The sequence below is a fragment of the Poromitra crassiceps genome, assembly GCF_964638095.1.
Source record: "Poromitra crassiceps genome assembly, contig: HAP1_SCAFFOLD_287, whole genome shotgun sequence".
Classification (NCBI taxonomy): domain Eukaryota; kingdom Metazoa; phylum Chordata; class Actinopteri; order Beryciformes; family Melamphaidae; genus Poromitra; species Poromitra crassiceps.
In genome coordinates, this window is record NW_028152113.1 from 26,690 (window position 1) to 51,316 (window position 24,627).

Sequence of the window (24,627 nt, forward strand, 5' to 3'; positions counted from 1 at the left end):
TGCGTGAGGCATGCTGTAATTCTCCCCATGTGTAATTTGGATAGGTGTAGGCCTATTGACTGTATATAGTATCCCAATCTCATAACGACACCATCACATCATATACCTGTTAAAACATCTGTGTTTTGATGCAATTCGGGTTATTTTGTTGACTGGGGTGGGACAATAGAAACGTGTTTGCAGCGGGTAAACGTTGGAGACAAAATAAAAGATTGGAGGATTTACAGTGGACTCAATTAAAACTCGGCGAAACATTGAGCTGCCGACTCCTGCTGAGGACAGAGAGAGATGGAGAGAGCTTGTGACAGATCGGCTCTGTTGCCAACGACCCTCCAGGTTGATAGCAGGTAAAGGTGAATAGCCTATTGCAAGTAGGCTACAATGTACAAGTTTTCTAAATTCATTTACCATAACCCCTCCTGGCAATGTGATAAAAGTTTCTCAGTGAATTATAGTTGATTGCCTCAGCGAATAATCTGCTGGTTACCCAATTTTAGCAGCAGAATTTGTATCTGTCTGTATTTTTTATTATGTTTTGTATTCTGTATATTTTTTTATTGTGATGTACTATGGACCGCCTCTGTGTCTGGAATAAAGTGTTGATTGATTGATTGATGTCCTGGCGTGGCACATCCGTGCGTAATGACGTTTCTGCGCTGTGCAGCGCGAAGATTATGGTGCGCTCAAGCGCAGCGAGTGTTTTAGCGCCTAAGAGGTGCTTCTCAAAGCTCTTAGCACAAAGTAATTGCACGCTGCTGACGATAGGATAATGCCATCTATCCCCACATTTTAGCACGCATTTGAGCACGCCTATGCCCAGTACAATTATAACAGGCATGCGCTTGTGCCCGCCCCCAATTTGCATTGCGCGCAGGGTTAAACGAGCGCAAGCGCTAAATTACCACTTTTGCGAAGATAGGGCCCCAAAAGTCCTAAATGACATGTCAGCAGACATGCTTTCATCAGGGTATACAACTATCCCCCCCTTTTCACTGTCTTTCTGAGTGAGAAACCATTGCCAAATGTTCTTCTAACAGTATTAGAATTCTTCCTAAACTACTTATCTTGGCATCATGGTGGTAGTGATGGCAAAGAGGTGGTTTACCTTGAAGGTCTGGATGGCCTGTTGATGTGTAAGTCCTTGAAGAGACTCTCCATTTACTTCCAGAAGCTCATCTCCTATAAGATAAGAATTGGATTGAGAGAGATAGTTATAGATATAGTTATAGATAGATCAATCAACTGTTAATTAATTGTTGTATATGTGTTGACATATCAATTGTATAGCCTATTATCGTGCTCGATTCCTAGGCTCACCCACTGCGCGGGCTCGCCTGCCCTGCAGCTCGCCGAGCTGGCCCTGCAGCTCACATACGCAGCTCAGTCGCGCAGCGGCAGCTCGATCGCTGTGCGGGCTCACTTGCTCCCTTGCCCACCTTGCAGCTCACCCGCTGTGCAGGCTCACTTGCTCTTATGACATCACTGATGATGTCACAACTGTGCATCACTGATGACATCACCATTGCTCTTATGACATCACTGATGATGTCACAATGCCTATGATGTCATCAACGATGTCACAATGCACAATTGCTCAAGTGACATCACTGATGACATCACTTTCAGGACTTTATGAGATCACTGATGTCATCATCACGGATGACATCACTGATGACATCATCACTGATGATGACATCATCACTGATGGCATCACTGGTGATATCACATCATTAGGTGATTAAGGCAATCACCTAATTAAAAAATCCGGCTCCGTCACCCGCACGGGTGAAAGTTTCAGCCCGATCGCACGTGAAACGGCATAGCTGTGGCCGGGACAAAAAAAAACAAAAAAAACAGACATTGCCCACTTGCTCCCGTTTAATATAGGAGGATCACTGTCATTTGGATTTGTTGACTTTGCTTTGGCAATATGTACTTTCGTATTTCATACCAATAAAGCACCCTTTCATTGAAAAAGATAGAGAAGAGAGATGGTCATAGTGAGTGGGCCAGGTGGAAATGGACAATCTGCTTTGCTACATGCTTCCTCAATGCCCTTTAAAGATATCGGAGAGAAAACTAGCAGTTACCCTCTTTCAGCCGCCCGTCAGCTGCTGCAGCTCCGTTAGGGAAAATGGTCTTGACGAAAATCCCCATTCGACCACGTGCCGAGTCCTGCCCACCAACGATACTGAAGCCCAGGCCCTACACAACAGTTCAAAGGTCAATGAAACAAGAAAACAATAGCAACTGCACACCTAATAGAAGGTCCCCACTCATGACATTCGCATACCAGAAACTGTTGATGAAAGGGTTACATAATAATAATAATAATAATGATAATAATAAACTTTATTTGTATAGCACAATTCATGCATGAGATGCAGCACAAAGTGTTTAACATCAAAAGCAAACAACAGTATTTATAAAAAGGGAAAAAAGCAATAAAGCACAATAACAACAGCAACAACAACAACAAGGAAACAGAAAAAGCAATTATGAAAAGATGTGTCTTAAGATTTCGCTTGATTTAGATTTAGAGCCCCTGAGACTCTCTGGCAGACTGTTCCACAACTTAGAGGCGTAATAAACAAATGCTGCCTCACCGTGCCTCTTGGTCCTGACCTTAGAAACAACCAAGAGATTAGAGTCAGAGGACCTAAGAGACCTAGCAAGCACATACATCTTAAGCAGGTCAGAGGGCAGAGCCATTTAGCAATTTAAAAATCAATAAAATAATTTTAAAATTGATTCTGTAACACGGGCAACCAGTGTAGAGCTTTCACGATTCGGGTAATGTGAGCTCTGTATGGTTTTTGTGAGAACCCATGCTGCTGCGTTTTGCACGAGCTGTAACCGACTAGATGTTTTCTTAGGCAGACCAGACAGTAGCGCATTACAATAGTCCAACCTACTGGAAATAAAAGCATGTATACATTTTTCTGTGTCTGTCTGGGAGAGAAACGGTTTAACTCTGGTGGTAATATTCCTCAAATGGTAGGACACTTTAGTCACATTCCTAATGTGACCTTCCAAATTTAGCTCAGAGTCCATGATGACACCAAGGTTTTTGACCTGCTCCTTGGTATTCAATCCAAGTAATTGTAGCTGTTAAGACAATTTTTCCCTTTCAGCTTTTGTACCCAAAGACCATAATTTCTTTATTTAGCTGTAGAAGGTTTTCCGACACCCACAGACCAATATCTGCGATACATGCAATTAAGTCGCCGACAGCGGTGTAGTCGTTTGAGCCTACAGAGATATATAGCTGAGTATCATCTGCATAATTATCGAAGTTGATGTTGTGATTTCTAATAATATTGCTGAGTGGTAACATACACAGATTAAAAATAATTGTACCTAGGATCGAACCCTGCCACGTCAGGTCATCCATGAATCTAAAAATCTCATTTTTATTGTAAAAGATAGGGAGGGCTTAGCCCTCCTAGCCCGTTGATATCAGCCATCCCTGTCTATGATAATAGAGCTCAACACAAATGGCATACATTGTTTTGAAGGACAGCTGAGCTTGATGCAGCCTACTGTCAGGAGTCTGGAGATAATGCCCATACAGACAGAAAGACAGACACACAGACACAGACAGGCAGGCAAGCAGGTAGACAGACAGACAGACAAGCACGTGGGCAGTATGACAGACAGGCAGACAGAAGTGTGCAACCACCTTGCCCTGGCCTTTCATCACCACTATATTGGAGATAGCATCCACACAGACAAAGAGAGAGGCAGACAGACAGACAGGCAGGCAGACAGAGAGGCAGACAGACAGACAGGCAGGCAGGCAGACAGACAGACAGACAGGCAGGCAGGCAGACAGGCAGACAGGCAGACAGACAGACAGGCAGACAGACAGACAGACAGACAGGCAGACAGGCAGACAGACAGGCAGGCAGGCAGACAGGCAGACAGACAGACAGACAGACAGACAGACAGACAGACAGACAGGCAGGCAGGCAGGCAGACAGACAGACAGAAGTGCACACTCACCTTGCCCTGGCCTTTCATCAACACTATATTGGAGATAATGGATGGCTGGGCCAGTCGCCATGGCGACTCGACTTGAACAGTGCTCAGGGAACGAGCTGATTTCTTAATTATTTGATATTCCTAAAAGAGAGATAAAAACAAGCATGAGAAAACAGGCATGGAGCATGCAGCAATGTCATTTTTCAGGCATTTTTAAATGTAGAATTCCAACCTATTGGAATGGAAGACTTTTTGTTTTGCTGCCTTGCACTGCCAATCCCTGGTGGATTTGGCACTTTATTTTGTTGCAGCTGCGGATGGGTGCAGTGGAATATTACTAGCCGGCTTCCCTCACTGTTGGGATATTGGATACAGACAGCCACTCTGGCTCTGGCTCTCCTCCTGTCTTTTTGTCTCCATTTCTCCATTAGCCTCTCATTAATACAGCGATTAGCACAGCCACTGTTACCATGGTAGTCAGGGGGCAGGATGAGTGGTCATTGATGTGTGTGTGTGTGTGTGGGGGGGGGGGGGGGGGGAGTGAAAATGACAGAAAGCTGTGTAGTATGTGATGACTTGGGTTGGATTCATACTCCTTTACCAAAAAATTATGTGGAAAAATGTTTGCCACTTAAAGGAGAATTACGTTTTTTTACAACCTGGACCTTATTTCCAGCTTTAATTATTATTTTTAACTCACCCTGAAGGTTTTATATATACTGTATATATATATATATATACAGTATATATATATATATATACATATATATTAGGATGCACCGATCGATCGGCACGTGACCGGAAATGGCCGATTTCCACGTGATCGGCCTCGACCGGTGATCTGCGCCGGTCACTCTAAATAGCCGTTTCTGTGAGCCGATTTTCACGTGACGTGCGCGCACCCGAAAGCAGCGAGACCGAGACGGATGAGTTGCAGCCAAAACAAAAGCAGCCACTACACACATGCCACAGATGTCTTCGTCGGTGCGGAAATGTTTCACCGTCAGTGAAGACGATACAAAGCTTGCAGTTTGTCACACATGCAAGTCGAAAATAAACCGCGGAGGGGCAGGGTAGGTTGGAGTCCACTCCAGTCTGAGCAGCTCGCTTTACCCCACCGCAGTCACCGGCCCCTCTTCCCCGACCAGCTGCAGTCCACATCACTGCTGCTGCTGCTATCTGACAGTCACGTTGTAACGTGGATACAGGAGAGGACTATTTGTTGCGTATTGCGAATATAATAATAACACGCATCGGACCAGTGTGCAAGGTTTTCTGTGCGAGATGATTTTTTTTCGAATGGCGGATAAAAAAGAACTGACTTCATTTCCTCATCTACTCAATACAGCCAAATCCACAACTGTAGAGTGGGCATGGCTTCGAAGGTCGCTGGGCTCCAGACCTATAGGCTATAAACTCCTTGTCCAGGGATAACATTTTGACGTTTATTTATTTTGTTTATTTGGCAGGGACATAATATACAAAAAAAACATTAAACACCATAGGGGAAGATATGCTTTGTAACAGATTTAGTGAGATCGTCCTACCTCATGCAAATGATAAGAAATGTGACATGAATGTTAATTTTCTATTAAAGCAAAGTAAAAAAAAAAAAAAAACGTCAAAAAATAACCCGTCAATTATTGTTCTTAGAAAGAAAATCGGAATCGGCCAAAATCGGTATCGGGCTTTTCAGGGTGAGTTAAACATCATAGTTAACTCATTGAGTGCCAATGACGACAATCGTCGTCAATTCGTTTACTAACGTAGAGTGCCAATGACGACGATTGTCGTCAATTGCGTTTTTTGACGGTGGGACGTGGATCAATGCCTAATACATCTCCTGTAAAATTTTGGGGCATGTTGAATGTGTATAACCTATTTTACCGACCCATTAGGTGGCGACAGTGCTCTCCAGATTAGAGAAAGTTGAGTAAAAACAGCAGCAGAAAAAGCCGTGATGAAACCATTCTCATGAGAATGGTTTGGCTTTTCGCTGTCGCGCTGGGAGCCGGCGCACAACGGTGGGGGGCTCCGAAAATAGACTCTGGGTGCAGCACACTTTGAAACGCGCAGCAGAAAGCCCAGAAAGCCCAGAATCGGACGCAGCTTCATCCCAGCTCACAACCGAAACCCCAGAAACGAGCGAGCCCGATCCAGACTCCCCCGACGAGCGGCCGTCCTCCGAACGTGGATCCGCAAGCAGCAGAGACTCGCCTGACAAGCAGCACAGCAAGCAGAGCCACCAGAGACACACCCACAGAGGAGGAGTTTGCAGTAGAGGGGGGTGGGGGTGCTGTTATATTGAAGGAAATTACTGTTCAGATGTTTCAGGTCAGAAAATATTAGCTTCAGAGTCAGTGATTTGCTTGAAATGCTTAATTTCACAAAAGGCTCAATATCTCAGCTTCTAGATGGAAACGCATGTTTTTGCTGTTTTTGACCTATCTTCTCCGGCTGATAACTAAAGAACGGAAAATGATATCAATAAACTTTTTTTTGCTGCTGATACAATAGAGTCTCATCGTTCTTTGTGCGTGTTCGGTGTTTACATAGTAATATCACACAATATTCTGTGGGCCTCGAGAAATCACTGAAAACGCTCTGAAACTCTGGCACTGGGAGCGTCCGTTCTCCAAAAGTGGCTGGCACTCAATGAGTTAAAGCTGGAAATGAGGTCCAGATTGTAAAAACCGTAATTCTACTTTAATCCACAAAGTAGACATTTTATTTTGTAATATGAAACAAAATGTTATAATAACAATAATAAGTAATTATTTGTACGGTAATTACTGTACATTGTATTATGGAAGTTCCATCTAAAGCCCTTTTCAGACATGCAGTGAACTCCTGAAGATATCCAGACATTACTCGGATGAGGTGTATATGTATGAACACAATTATCCGTTGTGAGCACGCGGTCATGCTAACGGATTTGAACCACCCAAACCCCTAGTACTATGTCCATGTCACTCACAGAGCAGCTCATGTTTGAAAACATTTAACTCATTGAGTGCCAATGATGACTTTAGTCGTCAATTCAAGATTCAAGATTCAAGATTCAAGATTCAGAGCCAATGACGACTTTAGTCGTCAATTCAAGATTCAAGATTCAAGATTCAAGATTCAAGATTCAAGATTCAATTCTGATAGTAACGTTGAGTGCCAATGACGACTAAAGTCGTCAATTGCGTTTTTTGACGGTGGGACGTGGATCAAAGCCAGATCCATCTCCTGTAAAATTTTGGGGCATGTTGAATGTGTATAACCTATTTTACCGACCCATTAGGTGGCGACAGTGCTCTCCAGATTAGAGAAAGTTGAGGAAAAAAAAGCAGAAAAAGCCCTGTGATGAAAGAGAAACCGATGCATGAGCCAGAGCGGCACAGATTGCTCTGGCTGCCTGGTGCCAACGTTAGCTGCGAACAGCATTCAATCCGCTCCCACAAATGTCTCTGTCTCTGCTGCATAGCTTCTCCACACGATTAGCCGCCAGAAAATAAAACCAAAGCCAAACCATTCTCATGAGAATGGTTTGGCTTTTCAGTGTCGCGCTGGGAGCCGGCGCACAAGGCTTTCTAGGAAATCGTGTGGAGATAGATAGAAGCATAAGAGCTCAGTTGTGAGCGCGGATGCAGCCGAGCCCACTCTCCGCTGTAAACAGAGCAATATATACGGCTCTGGCAGAAAGCATGCATCGGTTTCCACTTTCATCACGGCTTTCTCCGCTGTCTCCTGTACAAAGTAAAGGATCTGAGGTGGGTGGAGCAGCTCCTGTGACGATGTTTAAGGTGGCGCCGTGTGATCCCTTGAAGGGATTCATGCTCACTGGCTAGGTACGACCTTAAACAGCAGAATTATGGAATAATATGAATTATGATTTTAGGACGTCCACAGACGTCCTTGGCACTCCTCGTTACTTTTTTTTAGGACGTCCACAGACGTCCTTGGCACTCAATGTGTTAAAAGTCGACTTTGGCCAGCGAATTTCGAATAGTGTTTTTGCTAGAAATGCCCATCCCTACCACCTAACAAAAGAAAGTTTCGAGAGGAGTGGAGGTTTGGCGATAGCGGCGTTTCAAGAGACTGGCTACAGTATGATGCTGGGGCTGTAGTGATGAGTTGTTCCGTGTGCCGCAAGTATGCCAAAAAGAAAAATAGAAACAACACGTTTGTCATCGGTAGTAAATCAATGAAGCTGGAAGCCGTTCGTGACCATGAACAGAGCCAGTGTCACATTGGCTGCAACGAGGAGAAGTAGAGAGAGGGTGAGGAGTCTGAGGACCAGGCTAAAAACAAAAGGCGACAGAGCCTTCGAAGTGACAGCCCCGAAGCTCTGGAATGCCCTCCCCCCTGATCTGAGAGCCGCTCGCTCTGAGCTCTCGTTTAAAAAACTATTAAAGACCCACCTGTTTAGACAGGCCTTTTAGTCATTCCTAGCCATTGTTTTTACCTGTTCATGCTCTGTATATGTTCTTATGTTTTTGCCTTTTTCTTGTATTATTCCTGCACTTATATTTCTGTGTTGCTATTTTAATGTGTAAAGCACTCTGTGCATTCGTGCTGAGAAGGGTGCTATATAAATAAAATTTTACTTTACTTTACTTAGGAGTTATGTTTACAAAACCTTCAAATTTACTTCTGTTCTGTTAAATCCTGCAAAGAGGGTAGAGAGTGAGGAGTCTGATGATGTTTAACATTAGGTTACAATTTAAGCTCAAGATTGACTTGACATGTATTGATAAGATTGACTTGACATGTATTGATTAATCAATCATCAATCAATATATTAAAAATAATTAGCTTCAAATTTTACTCTGGCCTCTTATTTAAGTGTGTATTATTCAACGTAATACCTTATCTACTTCAAATGTACTGAAAAAAATGTATATATATGGATATATGTGACACAAAAATGCATTTTTTTTTTGGCCGGTAAGAAATATGCTTGGCGGGTAGATTTTTTCCATCTACCCGCCACTGGCCGGTGGGTCAAAAAAATTCGGGCCCTGCATGGGCGGCTGTAGCTCAGGAGGTAGAGCGGGTCGTCCACTAATCACTTTGGATAAAAGAGGTCGATGGTTCGATTCCCGCCTCCTCCAGTCTGCATGTCGAACTGTCCTTGAGCAAGATACTGAACCCCAAATTGCTCCCGTTGGTGTGCCAGCACCCTGCGTGGTAGCCTGCCGCCATCGGTGTATGAATGGGTGAATGTACCTACTGATTGTAAAGCGCTTTGGATAAAAGCGCTATATGCAGGCCATTTACCATTTACAATTTACCATTATGTTCCTGTGCAATTTCATTTTGTTTCATAGTTAATGTTATGTGGCTGGATTATTTGGAAGAGAAAGAGTAAAAGTAAAAGATGAATGGTTTCTTTTCCTCCGGGTCTGCCTGTTTGAATAAAAAATGCTACAAGAACATGATGGTGTTGCATTTAGGCTATATGGTATTCGCCAGCTGGTATGGGTCATTAATGCTTGTTAAGGGGTTGTGCAAACTGGACGTGTGTATTTGAGAAGCCCATGCCTCTCTGCAATTCATTCTCTATGGTAAAGATGCGCTAGGAGCGCTCCTCTTTCAAGGACCGGATCTGGCATTTAAGCGCTCCTGGGGCCAGTTGCACCAACAGGGCTTAAGACTGGGTATAAGCTAAGTCGGTAATAACTTTACGACCTAACAGTTACGCCCAGGGCCGCGGGAAGTCATTTTGAACAGGGGGTGCTGAGGGGGAGGGACTTTGACGTTTTTTTTTTTACATTTTTTGCCATATTTAGAGGAATATAATTTACCGTAAAATACCAATTATTAGCCCTGGCGTTAATTGACAAAATATGTAGCCAGACCCCACGTCAATATGGGACCTGTGGCAGTTTGGGACCTGCTTTAATTATTTTTGTACAAAAATATTGCTCAGCAAAGATTGTAAATAGTATGAAATTGTCTATTTAAACCATTTATTTTAATCAGTTGGCTACAGCCCCCCACACGATTGCTTGTCTATGGGGAGAGCCGCGCCTCCCTCTCAGCGCAGCAGAGCACATTGCATGCCAGTTCTGGCCTGCAGCCTACATGAAATCAAATAAAATTTGAGCTGAACTGTGACCTACCGGTATTTACCACTAAACTTTCTCCGCTGAAGGTGAGAGAACATGATCATCATGTGAGCAGATTATTTGTTGCATCATCGCTGCCTCCTCCGCTGGCAGGGGAAACATTATAGCCTACTCACATTTCTCAATCAGAGATGTCGGATTTGTAGGCCTACAAAAATCTTCAGAAAATGCCTACACAATTTTCATAACTGTCAGGTGTTGCTGGAAAACGAATTTTTAAAAAGTTCATCACTCACGGAGCCTACCCTCTTCAGTAGCGCACATGTGAAAGTGCCGTGAAATACCAATTAGAAGCTGACTTCTATGCCCGCTGGCAGGGAAACATACCATAGGCACATTTCTCAAAATAATTATTACACCAGAGATGTCGGTTTTAGTGTATAAAAATCTTCAGGAAATGCCTACACAATTTTCAGAATCATCAGATGTTGACAGAAAACGAATTTTGATCAGCAAGTTTTGTGCATGTGTTTTTTTTCCTCGTTGTTCCTCGTTTCCTCGTTGTCTTCATTGTGTTTGGGAGATGCATTCAACAGGATGTTGCAAAGGTAAAAAGAAAACATTGAAAAAACTAACCGGGCGTCAAATTGGAACCTGCTTTTATGTACAAAATATGTATCCAGACGGCGCTTATATATGGGACCCGCGGCAATTTGGAAGTCGGCTTCTAATTGGTATTTTACGGTAATTAAATTAAATAATAATTAAAGATTATTATTAAATTAAAGATTTAATAAAGATAAAGATAATTATTAAAGATTATTATTATTAATTAAAGATTAAACAATTCGTATTGGTTGTCTTTCCATAGGCTACATAAAACATAGGCCTACAATAACAATAATACAGTACTGACCAAAAAAGCAGCAACTGCATAGCCAGGTCTCTAAAACACTTAATGCCTAATACAAAAGCTATTCAATTGCACAATAAATTGCTCAAGATATCAAAAAAATCAAAAAACGCTCTCAACTCAACCAATAACTGGGTGCTAAATCCTACAATGTCAAGAATAAAAGAGAAGAGGATAGCACTCCAAGTTAAACTTTTTATTGCCTGGAATAAATTGCTCACAATAATGCCACAACATTGCAATACACAGTCCAAAAGCGCATTGTGCACAGCACACAAGGAGAAGGGACACTTTCCCCAGCTGGATAAGGATATCTGCTTTTAAAAGTCTCAGGCCCTGAATAAGTGGTCAACTTTAACTTACTCATCACTTCAAAAAATATTAATTCGATCATTTAACGAACTCAAACATACTCCATGGTTAAAATAAATCAAACAATAAATAAATAAAATAAATAAACAAAACGAAAAACCATATAGTCAAATAAAGTTTATAGCCTATAATTCAACCAGCCAAAATTAGGCTACTGCCCTGCTGCATCAGCAGTTCCTGCGCACCAATTCTGAATTGGTTCACTATATTAAAGAAATTAAAATCAAAGTTATAATACAGTGTTAGCGGGATCAGTGTGATATTAAAATGTACAAGTGAAATTAACATTAAACTGATGAGCGCCGGCGTGCGCCGCAGCATTACACCTGACTGACCAAATGTAAATCAAAACACACAGGGCGCATTTGCGCACACAAGAACATAAATCCAAATAGGCTATGCACTTTTTATCTTTCTTTTCTTTTTAAAGCAAAGCATGTAGGTTACAAGCTATTGATGGGCACAGACAACAGCTCCAAATGCCTATTGCGCATGCAACATAAAACTGCATACACGTTTTTCTTTTTCAAGCAATGTTACAAGGGGTATTGATTGATTGTCAACTGAATATTAAACTGCTCCGCGGCAGCTTATTACACACCAAATGTCTTACTTTGAGTTGTGGGCGTGGGCCAGGTGTTCAGTGGGCAGGTGCTACAGGTGTAGCCTCACTAGCGGCCTGTGGTAATAATCCAAATGTGGCCTTGCGCTCAGGGGTTATGGAAATGAAGGCTCTCATGAGGGCATGGATGTCCAATGAGTTCAAAATGTCATTGTGGACATGCATCAGTGCGAGGTGACTCAGTCTCTTCTGGGTCATGGTGTTGCGTAACCATGTTTTCAAGCGACGCAAGGTAGAGAAGGTCCGTTCGGATGAGGCCACGGAGATGGGCAGGCACAGACATAACTCTATGAGTTTTTCAGCTTCTGTAAACAGGGATCTTGCTTGTGGATGGATCTTGGAGAGGCATGTTGCTACATCTTGAACTGTGACACAACGAGACTCTCTGGTGACATCGCCAAGCATTCTGAGCTGGAGATCAAGGCGGGCTGCGTCCAGCTCCTTGGGGAGGTGAAGGGGCTCCAAATCAACTGTTTCACTTTTCCCCTCTGCTGCCTCTATAACTGCCCTCTCTCGGTTCGCTGCTACTGTCATACTCTCCTGATCAAATCTTCTCTTCAGCTCCGCTGACACCAAATCAACGGCCTCGTAAAAGCTACGTCGCCAAATCACTGTTGCTGCGTCGTGCGCAACTGCCTCTGGCTCTGTGGTTTGGCGAAAGCGAGCGGGTTCTGCTCACTCTTGGAGTGGTGTCTGGCATTTTCAGGCCCATTTGTGAGCCACGGGTTTCAACCTGGCGGACCATGTCATCCACGACGGCATCATCCCGGAGTTTGGCTATGCGTACTTTGAGCACATTTGCGCATTCAAGCGCACCGAGGGCACTTGCTTTGGGACTCTGCAGAGTCTTGGCGACTATTTCACATGGATCGAACAGTGCATGGCAGCAGAGAAGACCGAACAATGTTCTCCCTTTTAGAGCCTGTTTGTGTAGTCCAGCGATCTTTGCCCTGCCCTCCCCTCTGACACTCTTGTCATCTTTTAGCGTATTCAGTGTGGCCAGGAGAGTGCTGTATGAGGAACATACGCGTTTGATTGCTGAAGCGCGGACGCACCACCTGGTCGGGCACAGGCCAAGGATGTTGACAGCCTCCTCGTCGCAGCCAAAAAGCGACTGATAAAGCTGTTTTCGCTTTGACGATTCTCTAATCACAACAGAAACGCCTTGCACAAAGTTCAAAGTGTCGGCCACAAGACTGACTTCACGTGTGACTTCTTGGAGAATCAAGTCCAGTGAGTGGTTGCTGCAGTGCACATAGAGTGACTGAGGGCTTACTTCTTTAAGCCGAGCCTGAACTCCAGAAAAACACCCGGACATGTTGCTTGCTCCATCAAAGCAATATCCTGCAAGGCGTTCAATAGGGATATTCAGCCTTAAAAATATGTCCTTGATGCATGTGAAAAGAGTTTCCCCAGTGCTGTCAGGAGCATTATAAAATCCCAAAAATACGCAATGGGGCTCCAGGCTGCTACTTTCAACAAATTGCAGATTGCATGAAAACTGCTCCATAGTGCTCATGTCAGTCGTGCCATCTGCAGTTAATCCATAAAATCTGCATTTAGATGAACGGGTTACAATATCCCTCTGGATAGCATGGGCAAACTGTTGAATGATTTCGTTTTGTACTTTATCAGACATCCAATTGTCTCTTTTTTGAATCCATTGCCGTTCTTCTGGACGCTCATATGCACGCTCAATCATTAGTTCATAAAGTATTCCATCACGTGTTGTGTCACCCCTGAAGGCGATTCCCTTGCTGCCCAGGAATCTGATCGTTCTGAAAAGCATCTCCAAAACGTGTCGCGCAATGCCTTGCTGTTTGTCAGCAGCATCAGACAAAAGGGCATTGATGGGTACATTACACAAAGCAGCATGCCTTTCTATTGCATCGGTGTGCAACTTAGATCTCTCGTGCTCTTTGAATTTTTCAATTGCTTTACGCCAGTTTGTAAAGCCTCTCTTCAGGAAGGGATTGTCTGCCCTAAAACTGTCTTCAGCAATCAGTTTTTTTTCCACTGCTTTCACACAAGTAAAACACACAACGTGATCACTCTCCGCCACGTAATGAAGCCACTTCCATTTCGAAAACCAAGTTGCTGTGAATGCACGGCTGAAAGTTTCTTTCCCAAAACGTCTGGCAGGAAAATTGTAGTCGGATGGCTGGAAAGGCTCTTCAAATCCTGCCAAGTCAGCTTGACAGCTAGGTGGAGGTGCTGGTGGCGGAGGTCTGGCTGGACCGCAGGTGGGCTCCACGTTGACATTGGCCGCAGTGCGAGGCCTGATCCTCGGGGTGTTGTCACCTGTGCTCTCCGAGCAGCTACAACCAGGCGAAACCGATGGAGTACTGGTCGAGCTGTTTTCCTGGGCTCGCTGGTGCTGGACTTCACCAGCTGTGCTCTTTTTAGAAGCTGGTTGTTTACCAAAAAAATCTACAATACGTTTTTGTGTCATTATTTGTGACAGATTTTTTGTTTGCGATCATTTAGCTACAGCAGGAAATGCTCCGTTTCAACACGTGCGCACCGCGCATGCGCGCTTCTTCTTCTTCTCTAGCCTATAGCATGTAACTTCCTTGATTGGAAGGTTGATCTATTCTATTTAAATAGGCTACATTTTCAGTATATCAATAATGCAATCATTTCCCAAACAAGAAAGGAACACAGTGCACTGCAAAAAAAAAAAAGAAAAAAAAAAAAAAGAAAAAAATATTTAATCAAAAAATCATAAAAATCATCTCTCGTTACTAGGGGGTGCTGCAGCACCTGCAGCACCCCTACTTCCCGCTGCGCTGGTTACGCCAGTTGCACCAAGAGGGCTTAAGCCTTCTTTTGACTAAGCCCAGGCGTAACTCTTACGCCTGGCCAGGAGGAGGCGTAAAGTGCCTGTGACTGTAACAGAGATCTCCGTGGTAGTCTATCAGCGGAGACCTGCTGTGATTGAGTCCTCACGGTCCTCATCGTCGTCAAGTCGCCTTCGAAGCATGACGTGCGATTATAACAAACTAGTTGTGTGGCTTAGCCTTCCCAAATGTTGAGGGAACGTTACATTCAATTTCATTCAGACTGCCTGGCAGTCAATCGCCGCCATTTTCCCCCAGAGCTTCCACAGGAGGAGGGAGGGTGGGACGAGGGAGGGTGTAGTGACGCACATACAGTAGTGGCCATATGGCACAGTGACGCTCCAAGCAGGTCGCGAGGCACATTTTTGGGCCAATCAGGGGGCATTCCCCGGCAATTCACATGGACGCGCTTTGCTATGCCCGACATAGTTACGACCAGGCATAAACCGTGTTGGTGCAACCGGCATAAATCCACTCTTAAGACTGGTTTTAACAACGACCGGCATAGGAGTTATGACCAGGCATAACTAAGCCCTGTTGGTGCAACTGGCCCCTGGTGGCTAGTGTTTTTGGGCGGAGCGCTCTGGGCGTCTCAAGCTGAGAAAAGTTGAACATTTGGAGGAAAGCGCGCTGCTCGTCATGTCACTCCTCCTACCCCTTCTCCTGGCAGAGGGATCTTCAAACTCCGCTGCTCCCATAATTGCCGATAATCTGGCTTTCATGTTTACAGTGTGAACAATCAACAACAACAAACAGACGAAACTACTGTATCTGGCTACCGTCCATTTGACCGCTGTGCCCTGCGTGCGACGGCAGAGAAAACAAAACAAAACAGAAAGGGCGCTCCATGCGCTGTCATCTGTGCGTGTTGGAAGCGCTCTGGGCATGATTTCCAAAGCATTCTGATGTGAAAAACACGTTCCCAGTGTGCACGGCCGCTAAGGCTCTCAATGTGATTCTCCATGGATGTGCCCTAGTGGCCCTTGAAGCCACCCTAAGAGCAACATCTGTTCACTTCCGCATCCAGAACATCCAGAATGATGCGTTTTGCAACTGATTTATGTTTCCATCATTATTTGATGTCAGTTTTGTGAGTGCGGCAGCCTACTCCGGAGAGTAACTCTGAACCATGACAAGTGGCGGTAGCATCAGTGGAATGGAGGTTAGCCTACCTAAGGGGTCCTTCGGTGTTTGTGGCCAGCTCAGGCCATGAATGGTAGCGCTCCGTCTTGGCGAGTACTATGCTGTTCATTTCTTTACATAAAACAAATAAGATGGAACTCCTACCAAACATAATGTTACACTAGAAAAGTAGCCGCGGTCTTCTGTTTGGAATCACATGGGAAGAGCGAACACCGGTTCCCCAGTCTATGTATCCTTCTGTTTGAGTCACTCCCTTAGCTAATGCCCCTTTGTGATGACACAGCCACAGGACAGACTGTACATACTGTACTTTACCATGACATAACTAACTGTAACACTAGAGTAATATGATCAAATGTTTCATGTCCTCTTTCACTCCAGACAAGTGATGTGTCACTCACCTGTCGCACGCCGGCAGTGTCGAGCTGTTGCGGTAGGGAGTGTTTGCGTCGAGCAGGTGTCGGCTTCCCTGCCATGTCACAGCTAGCCTCATCATTCTCCACCATCAGCTCGTCATCCGCACCCACTGACCCCCCAGACGACTGCCCCCCCCTAGCCCACAAAACAGGCATCAGAATCAGAATTTATTGGCCAAGTATGAAGCTTCTTGCAGACATTTTTGTTTTGCAAAGAGCTTTCTCATGTGCTGTCATTTTCTTGTCCTCTGCATTTTTTGGTGAAACTTTGTTGTTAACACATTGAGTGCCAGCCGTTTTTTCAATGCTGTAGGTAAGTTGTGCCAGGTTTTTTTTTTGAGGATTCTGGCTCATTTTACAAGAGCCGAGGATTCTTTTCTGTTAAGACTTCGTGAACACCAATCATCTAAAAAGAACTAATAGAATGTGTGCTTTCTCTGTCTAAAAGAGTTAGTTTGTAGAGTTAGTAGTTATGTAGATATTAGCCGTTGAGTACAGCATGGTTTCAGAGATTTTCAGAGAGTTTTGAGATAAATGGATTTTTAGAACCACCTCACGTGCCTGTGATTATGGGTGCCCTTGGACAAGTCTGTATACTGTTTTGTGTGTGTGTGTGTGTGTGTGTCTGTGTGTGTGTGTGTGTGTGTGTGTGTGTGTGTGTGTGTCTCCAAACTCCTCCCTCCGTAGGTGTGGCTTTGCAGTGTTTTGTCACAGGCGAGTTTCTGTTGCCTCACAGATCCCAAAAAAATAGAAGGGAATCGCAGGAGCGGGGAAGAGGAGAGGCGAGGGGGGGGGGGGGTTAGACACGGGAGAGAAATTCCTTCGCGATCCCCTTCTTCCAATCTTGAGGCAGCCTACTCCGCTCTGCTGCTGCTCCTCTGGGCTGCTGCTGCTGGCGGCTCTCGGGCGAGTCTGGAAACAGGCTCGTTCGTTTCTTGAGGTGTCGGCTGAGAGCTTTGAAGAAGCTTTTGCGATTCTGGTCTTATTTATGCGCAAAGGTACTCGAGTGTGTGTGTGTGTGTGTGCGCGCATGCGCGTGTGTGTGTGTGTGTGTGTGTGTGTGTGTGTGTGTGTGAAATCGAAAGAGTTTTCGCCCAGCTATTTCCTTGAAAATTAGAATGGCTTTCTCCCGCGGACTGGCTTTCTCTCTGTCTGGAGAGAACTGTCGCCACTTAGTGGTCGGTAAAATAGATTATACACATTCTCTTCCTCCAATATTGATATAGAAGACGTAAAAGGGGTTGATTGATGTCCCACCGTCAAAAATTTTTTTTTTTTATGTAAGACGAGATATCTCGTCTTTGGCACTCAACGGTTGGATTATGTAAGACGAGATATCTCGTCCATGGCACTCAACGTGTTAAGTTTGTTCTTGTTTTTCTGTCTCTTAGTTTAAGTGTTTCGCTATTCCTAGCCATCGAAACTTGACCTGTTTAAAACCTGTTAATTGCTCACAGCCTGGCCTGAGGTGGCCAGCCACTGTGGTTAGACGCTGATTCCTGGAAGGTGTGGCCTGACTCCCTGTTGAACCAGTATTTCTCAGCATAGTCAGTCTAGAGCGGCAGCTCTAGCAGCAGCCTCTGGGCACGAAGACTCTGGGCACAAAGGGAGTCTATCCCGTCTCGTCTCTTTCGGGCTGGCACACAGGAACGGGGTCCGGGACCAGGATCGATAATGTTGGTCACGGGTTTGACTACGGCGAACAACTCATCCATGTTCGCTCTGCCCTGCAGCAAGGCGACCAGCTCGTGCAGCGCGCCGAGGGGCGTTTCAATGGCGTTTCTCCTCTCTGCAACGGGAAGCGTTTCTCCGTTTTCTGTTTTTCCTCCTGCTCCATTTCAAAACAACAGCTGGGGTAGTTGTTTGTTCACGTGTTGTCGGCTTGCCTTTGAGGCCAGGTACCTGATACCATGTCACAGGCTGGGGAAGTCTTTGAACTACGCACTGCACTAATAAAAACAAAAACACGTCAAACACGTCTTTGGCGGGGAGGCACATTCTTGATAAGACGTTAAAGACGTCTTTGGCCATGAATGAGTTAAGAAAACTGAGACCATCTCAGCTCATGCTCTATCTCAATCCCTCCACTTTCTAGCCCTCACAGATACCTAGATCATACCTGAAAACACTGCACTCTCTGCTGCTTACTCTTTCTCTCACACCCCTAGAGCCTCATGGTCGCGGGGGGAGGCACAGGTCTCCTCATCTCTCCCAAATGGACGGACACTGTCACTCCTCTCTCTTATTTCTCTATATCCTCTTTTGAGTCCCATGCAGTTGCCGTATCCCTACCTATCAAGCTCAACATTGTGGTAATCTACCGCCCGCCTGGTCCGCTTGGTGAATTCCTCGATGAAATGGACACCCTCCTCTCCGTCTTTCCTGAGAATGGTACGTCACTCATTCTTCTGGGTGATTTCAACATCCAGCCGGTAACCTTGCAATCTCTGCCTTTCCTTAACTTCTTCTCATCCTTCGACCTCTACCTCTCTCAATCTCCTCCAACTCACAAAGCAGGGAATGTGCTTGACCTGGTCTTCACCTGCTCCACCTCCAACCTCACTGTGACTCCTCTTCCTGTATCCGACCATCACTTTATAACCTTCTCCCTTCCCATCTCCCAACCCACCTCCCACCCATCACGCCCTCACTCTATCACCCCCCGACGCAACCTAAAAACTATCTCACCTAACTCCCTCTCTTCTGCTGTACTCTCCCTGCTTCCCTCAGCCGAGCAGTTCTCTCTCCTGTCCACTGAGGAGGCTTCCACTACTCTTCTATCCTCTCGCTCCTCCGCTCTTGATTCCCTCTGCCCACTCACCACTAAGCCTGCCCGATCCTCTCCCCCTGCTCCTTGGTTGACTGAAGCTCTGCAAACTCATCGAACAGAGCGAGAGGAAATGGAGAAATCGTTTCTATTGTCCCACCCCAGTCAACAAAATAATCCGAATTGCATCAAAACACAGATGTTTTTAACAGGTATATGATGTGATGGTGTCGTTATGAAATAGGGATAATATATACAGTCAATAGGCCTACACCTATCCAAATTACGCATGGCGAGAATTACAGCATGCCTCACACAAACTGTATTACAGGGACTGCAAGACGGGAATCTGGTTTGTTTGATGTAACGCCCAGGTATTGGCAGGCCACAGCTGTGAATAATTCTGGTAGTTAACACCGCCCAAATCCCGTTTGCACTGTGCATAAATGATTTGGCACACCTCTAATCTCCACTTGCGCCCGTTGTTGTGATGAGTTATGCTCCCCTGTGAGTAATTGCATCCCCACCATATTTTGTGGCTGTTTTAACTTAAAAAGAGGGAGGTCACGTCTACCCAAACAAATATATCATTTTTAAACAATTATGTTTCTGTATAAATCATTACAATATGCTCCCGTGAGGTGGGGATGCGTTTAGCTGCTGCCGGGGGATGCAAAACTCAGCATAACACCTGGACACTAGCGCAAGGTGGACTGCAAACTTCCCTGCCTTAAGGCACGCGCAAACAGGTGCACAAGCGCAAATAGGGGATATCGCCTGTACCAAGATAGAGCCCTGGGTTGCTAGAGGCTTTAAGTTCCAGGATATTTCATACAATAGCTGTTTTAGAATTTAACACCTTGATTGCCAGCGACGAGTGTACTCGTCAAACACAATCCAGCTGTTAACTGCCAGCGACGAGTGTACTCATCAAAAAAATCGATTTTTTTTTTTTGACGGTAGGTTGTGCATCTAAGCCTTTTACATCTCTTATATAGGTATTGGACGTGTACAACGTGTACAACCCATTCCACCGACCCACTAAGTGGCGACAAGGAAGGAGGAAGGGAAGCAAAAAGCAGTGTGACTGAAGCCATTCTCATGAAGGTGGATTGGCGAAGGCGCTTTCATTTTCGCGCTGATTGCTGGCGGTGCGGGATTGCAGATTTGCATAGTGGATTGCGGGTGGGACACACTTTGAAACACGCAGCATAATATGACCAGAATCGCAAAAGCTTCATCAAAGCCCTCAACCAAAACTCCAAGACGCGAGCGAGTCCAACCAGACTTCCTCAAAGAGCGGCCGCACAGACAGGCACACACCCGCACAGCAGCAGCAAAGCAATGGTGACAAGCGGGGACTGCCCCCTAGTCCGACACCAAATTGGAAACAAATCCCATTCTAAAAGGCTTTTAGAATGGGATTTTCAACCCATTCTTTTTTGTTTCTTTTTCGCTATAATTTAGAGTAATTTAATTTCTATTCAGAAATTTATTTGAGAGGTCGAGAGTATGAGAAAGTGCATTTGCAAAGGTAGGAAAGTGCTTGTGACACCGCTGCAGCAAAAAAGAAAGCCCACAGGAGGGAGGAGTTGAGCAGAGGGAAGTTTACTGCTGTTATGGAGGAAATTACTGTTCAAACTATTGTTTAGGTCTTACTGATGCCAAAAATGAATGGTTAAAGTGACTGTTCTATCGAATTTCACAAAAAGCCGTTTATCTCTAAATATTTTTTCTGATGCTGAAACCATGCTGTATTCAAGTGCTAATGCTTACATAACTACTAACTCTACAAACTAACTCTTTTAGACAGAGAAAGCACACATTCTATTAGTTCTTTTTAGATGATTGGTGTTCACGAAGTCGTAACAGAAGAGAAACCTCGGCTCTTGTAAAATGAGCCTAGAATCCTCAAAAAAAAAACTGGCAGAAGCTACCTACAGCAAGAAAAAAACGGCTGGCAGTCAATGTGTTAAGTCATAAAATCAATATGATGCAGATAGGCAAAAGACACTATCTAACATTGAATCAGAGTTAAAAGTGCTAAATCTAAAACGTAGTGAATTCCTAGTGCATAGAGCTAGGCAATCCAGTTACCTAGATGGTAGCAGTCCAAGCTTTTTGCTGGCAAGTAAAATTTGGATGAATGAACGACTAGCTGACATTCTGACTATAATGAGCAATGATGGTATCTTACTTAATGACCCACTTCTAATTAATCGTGAATTTCAGCTTTTCTATAAAACCTTATACACATCTGAATTGGATGCACCAACAAAGGAATTGGAAACCTTTTTTTCAGGCTTGAATCTACCTAAACTTACAGCCAATGACATGATCTTTCTGGACTCTCCTATAACATTACAAGAACTATACGACTCTTTAAAACTTATGGAAACAAGGAAAATCACCAGGATGGGATGGCCTCCCTCCAGAATTGTATTTGTATTTTTAGGATGACCTTGGCCCATTGCTGTTGGATATGATATACACAGCTATTACTCAAGGGGGTTTCCATAGAGACGTAAATACTGCCATTATTTCATTGTTACATAAGAAAGGAAAAGACCCCACTTTATGTTCCAGTTATAGACCCTTATCACTTATAAATGCAGATATCAAACTATATGCCAAGGTATTATCCCGTCGACTTGAGTCAGTACTACCAACAGTAGTACATCCCGACCAAACAGGTTTTGTGAAACATAGGTTATCATCTGATAATATCCACCGTCTTCTCCATATTATCCATGGCGCATCCAATCAGCAGTCACCTTGTGCAGTGATGTCAGTCGACGCTGAAAAAGCGTTCGACAGGCTTGAATGGCCTTATCTTTGGTACACAATGAATAATATGGGATTCGGTGATACTTTTATGAAAATGTTAAAAATATTGTATCATAATCCTATGGCAATGGTCCTAACAGGTAATCAGTGCTCTCCACAATTCCCTATTGCACGTGGCACAAGACAGGGTTGTCCCGCCTCTGCACATTTATTTGCAATTTCCCTCGAGCCATTAGCCCAAAAAATTAGACTATCTGAGGCAGTGAAACCAATAATAATTAATAATTCACATCATAAAATATCTTTATATGCTGACGATGTATTATGTTTCATGGACCAAGTACCTACAACACTCCCAGTTGTCCTGGATTTATTTACAAAATTTAGTGCAATATCTGGCTATAAAATTAACCTCACTAAGTCACTAATACTACCCTTGAATGCAGCAATGACAGATTTGGACATATGTACAGAGATTCCGATTGTACAAAACTTTAGATACCTGGGAATAGATATACACCCATCTTTAGAGAGAATTATAACTCAAAACTATAGAAGCTTGCTCAATTCTATAAAGGTGAATATGGACAAATGGGCCAATTTAACATTATCCTTGGCTGAACGTATCTCAATATTGAAAATGAATATTCTGCCAAGAGTAAACTTTTTCGCTAGTATGCTTCCACTGTCACCACCTGTTAGATTTTGGGACAAACTTCAAGGTTGTGTCTCAAAATACATTTGGAAAGATCAGTTCCCTAGAATTAGAACAACTATATAAACGATTAAACGATTTTCAGACGGCAGCCCGTCTTTATTGTCACACAACACACTACAACACATGCACGGAGGGCCACAACACACACATGCTGACGGTGGCCGGTGAAATTTGTCCTCTGCATTTAACCCATCCTGGCTTTGTCCTTTCCTCCTGGGGCAGGCCAGGAGCAGTGGTCGCTTTCTCGTACAGCGCCCGGGGACCGACTTCGGATGTTGTCGTCACTGGTCGGATGACGATGACGATCTGATCTTCTGCATGTTTTTAGTGGGGGGGGTTATATACGGAGGAACCCCCCTGGGGGAGCACGGGGAGAACATGCAAACTCCACACAGACAGAAAGGCCCTTACGACGAGATACCCCACCTGGGCAGTAGGCACTGAAGATATGGGGGGGAACACAACCACAGCGCCCGCAGTGTCCCAGGCGAAAATCGAACTCAGGACCTTCTGACTGCGAGGCGACAGCTCTACCACTGAGCCACCGTGCCCCTATTATAGCATGATAGAATGTCTGGAGGTCTAAATGTGCCAAACTTTGAAATGTACTATTATGCCTTCATGCTTCGCCCTTTAAAGAATTGGTTCAATAATAACTCTAAGGTGTCGTGGGCAGAGATTGAAAAACAAATAGTGTCACCACTTGTACTTAAAGATGCTCTGTTTTCTGATTTATCTGACCACTACTGTCTTGAACACTTTAGTCCAATTGTTGCTCACTCTATTCATATATGGAACTGTGTAGAAAAGCTTGGCGATTGGGGATAGATCTGGCACCTCGATATGCCAATATTCAGGAATAACCACTTGAACATTGGAGAGAAACCCATCTATTTCCCACAGTGGCAGAATCAAGGGATTCATACCTTACCGGATGTTATGAATGATGAAGGATTAAAGTCCTTCCTAGAGTTAAAAAGAGATTTTAATTTGTCTGGTTCATCTTTTTTTTCTATTTGCAACTCCGGGCGGCTATGCGCACTTGTGGTGTGCCATGGAATCAGCCTCTCAAAATACACCCAATGGTGGAAATGCTTAAAACTCCCCAGCCTGGGGTGGGTTTTGTGTCACATGTATATAAAAAGATGCAACACAATACTCAAAGCTATATGGGAATTGTTAAAGTCTGGAATATTGATTTGAAAGATTATGGACTGATAATAGACTGGAAAAGAGTATGGAGGAACATTTCTGCTACTTCCCGCAATTATAATAATCAACTGTTACATTATAAAATGATTCATAGATTATATCTATCACCTAGAAAGTATTGCCAATTACAGATAACTACCACCCTTTTTGCTTGCTATGTCCACAAAAGTCAATTGGCACCTACATCCATATGTTTAGGGAATGCTCAGGTGTGAGATCATTTTGGGTACAGATTGCACTGATATCATTGGCTCTAAAATACCCTGTTTACCCAATGTTATGTTGTTAAATGATGATTCCTCCCTCAATATGTCTGGTAAAACAAAAAAAATATTTTTCTCTGGCCTTACAGCTGCAAAGAAGATTCTGGTAATGAGATGGAAACCACCCCACGTCCTTAAAGTACAGTAGATCAGTGGAGTCTTTATTTCATAGTACTCTTGTTTTAGAATCATCCATAGCAAGGGTTAGGGTTAGGGTAAATGGTGCAAAAAGGGAAACAATTGAAGCTCTTACAGATGCAATCGAATTAGTAAAACGATATAGCCTACGTCGAGTGGTGTAAAGTGTATCATATTGTATAGCGTGCTTGCATGCATGTGTATATCTGCACTTTATATGTGATTGTATGTATGCTCTTTTATATGTTTTGGTGTGTACAGGAGATGGTGAATGGGGAAGGGGAATGAAAGCAGCCAACATGTTAATGTGAATGTTATATCTATAATGTCATAATAAAAATTTGGTCATAAAAAAAAAAGAATTTAAGTCATTACATATTCAATAAAGCTATA

The 24,627-nt window shown here is 44.0% G+C and overlaps 1 protein-coding gene across 1 annotated transcript in view; it reads right to left on the reverse strand.

The window, feature by feature from the left end:
* The window catches only part of LOC310770981 (PDZ domain-containing protein 2-like), a gene marked incomplete at its 3' end in the record, with an annotated part of 120,648 nt that overhangs the window by 19,992 nt on the left and 76,029 nt on the right, over nt 1–24,627 (reverse strand). Inside the window, 5 exon segments of the mRNA XM_083663675.1 lie at nt 1,106–1,179; nt 2,091–2,205; nt 4,006–4,125; nt 16,335–16,466; nt 16,469–16,485. Of these exon segments, the coding sequence (XP_083519801.1) occupies nt 1,106–1,179; nt 2,091–2,205; nt 4,006–4,125; nt 16,335–16,466; nt 16,469–16,485 (458 nt within the window).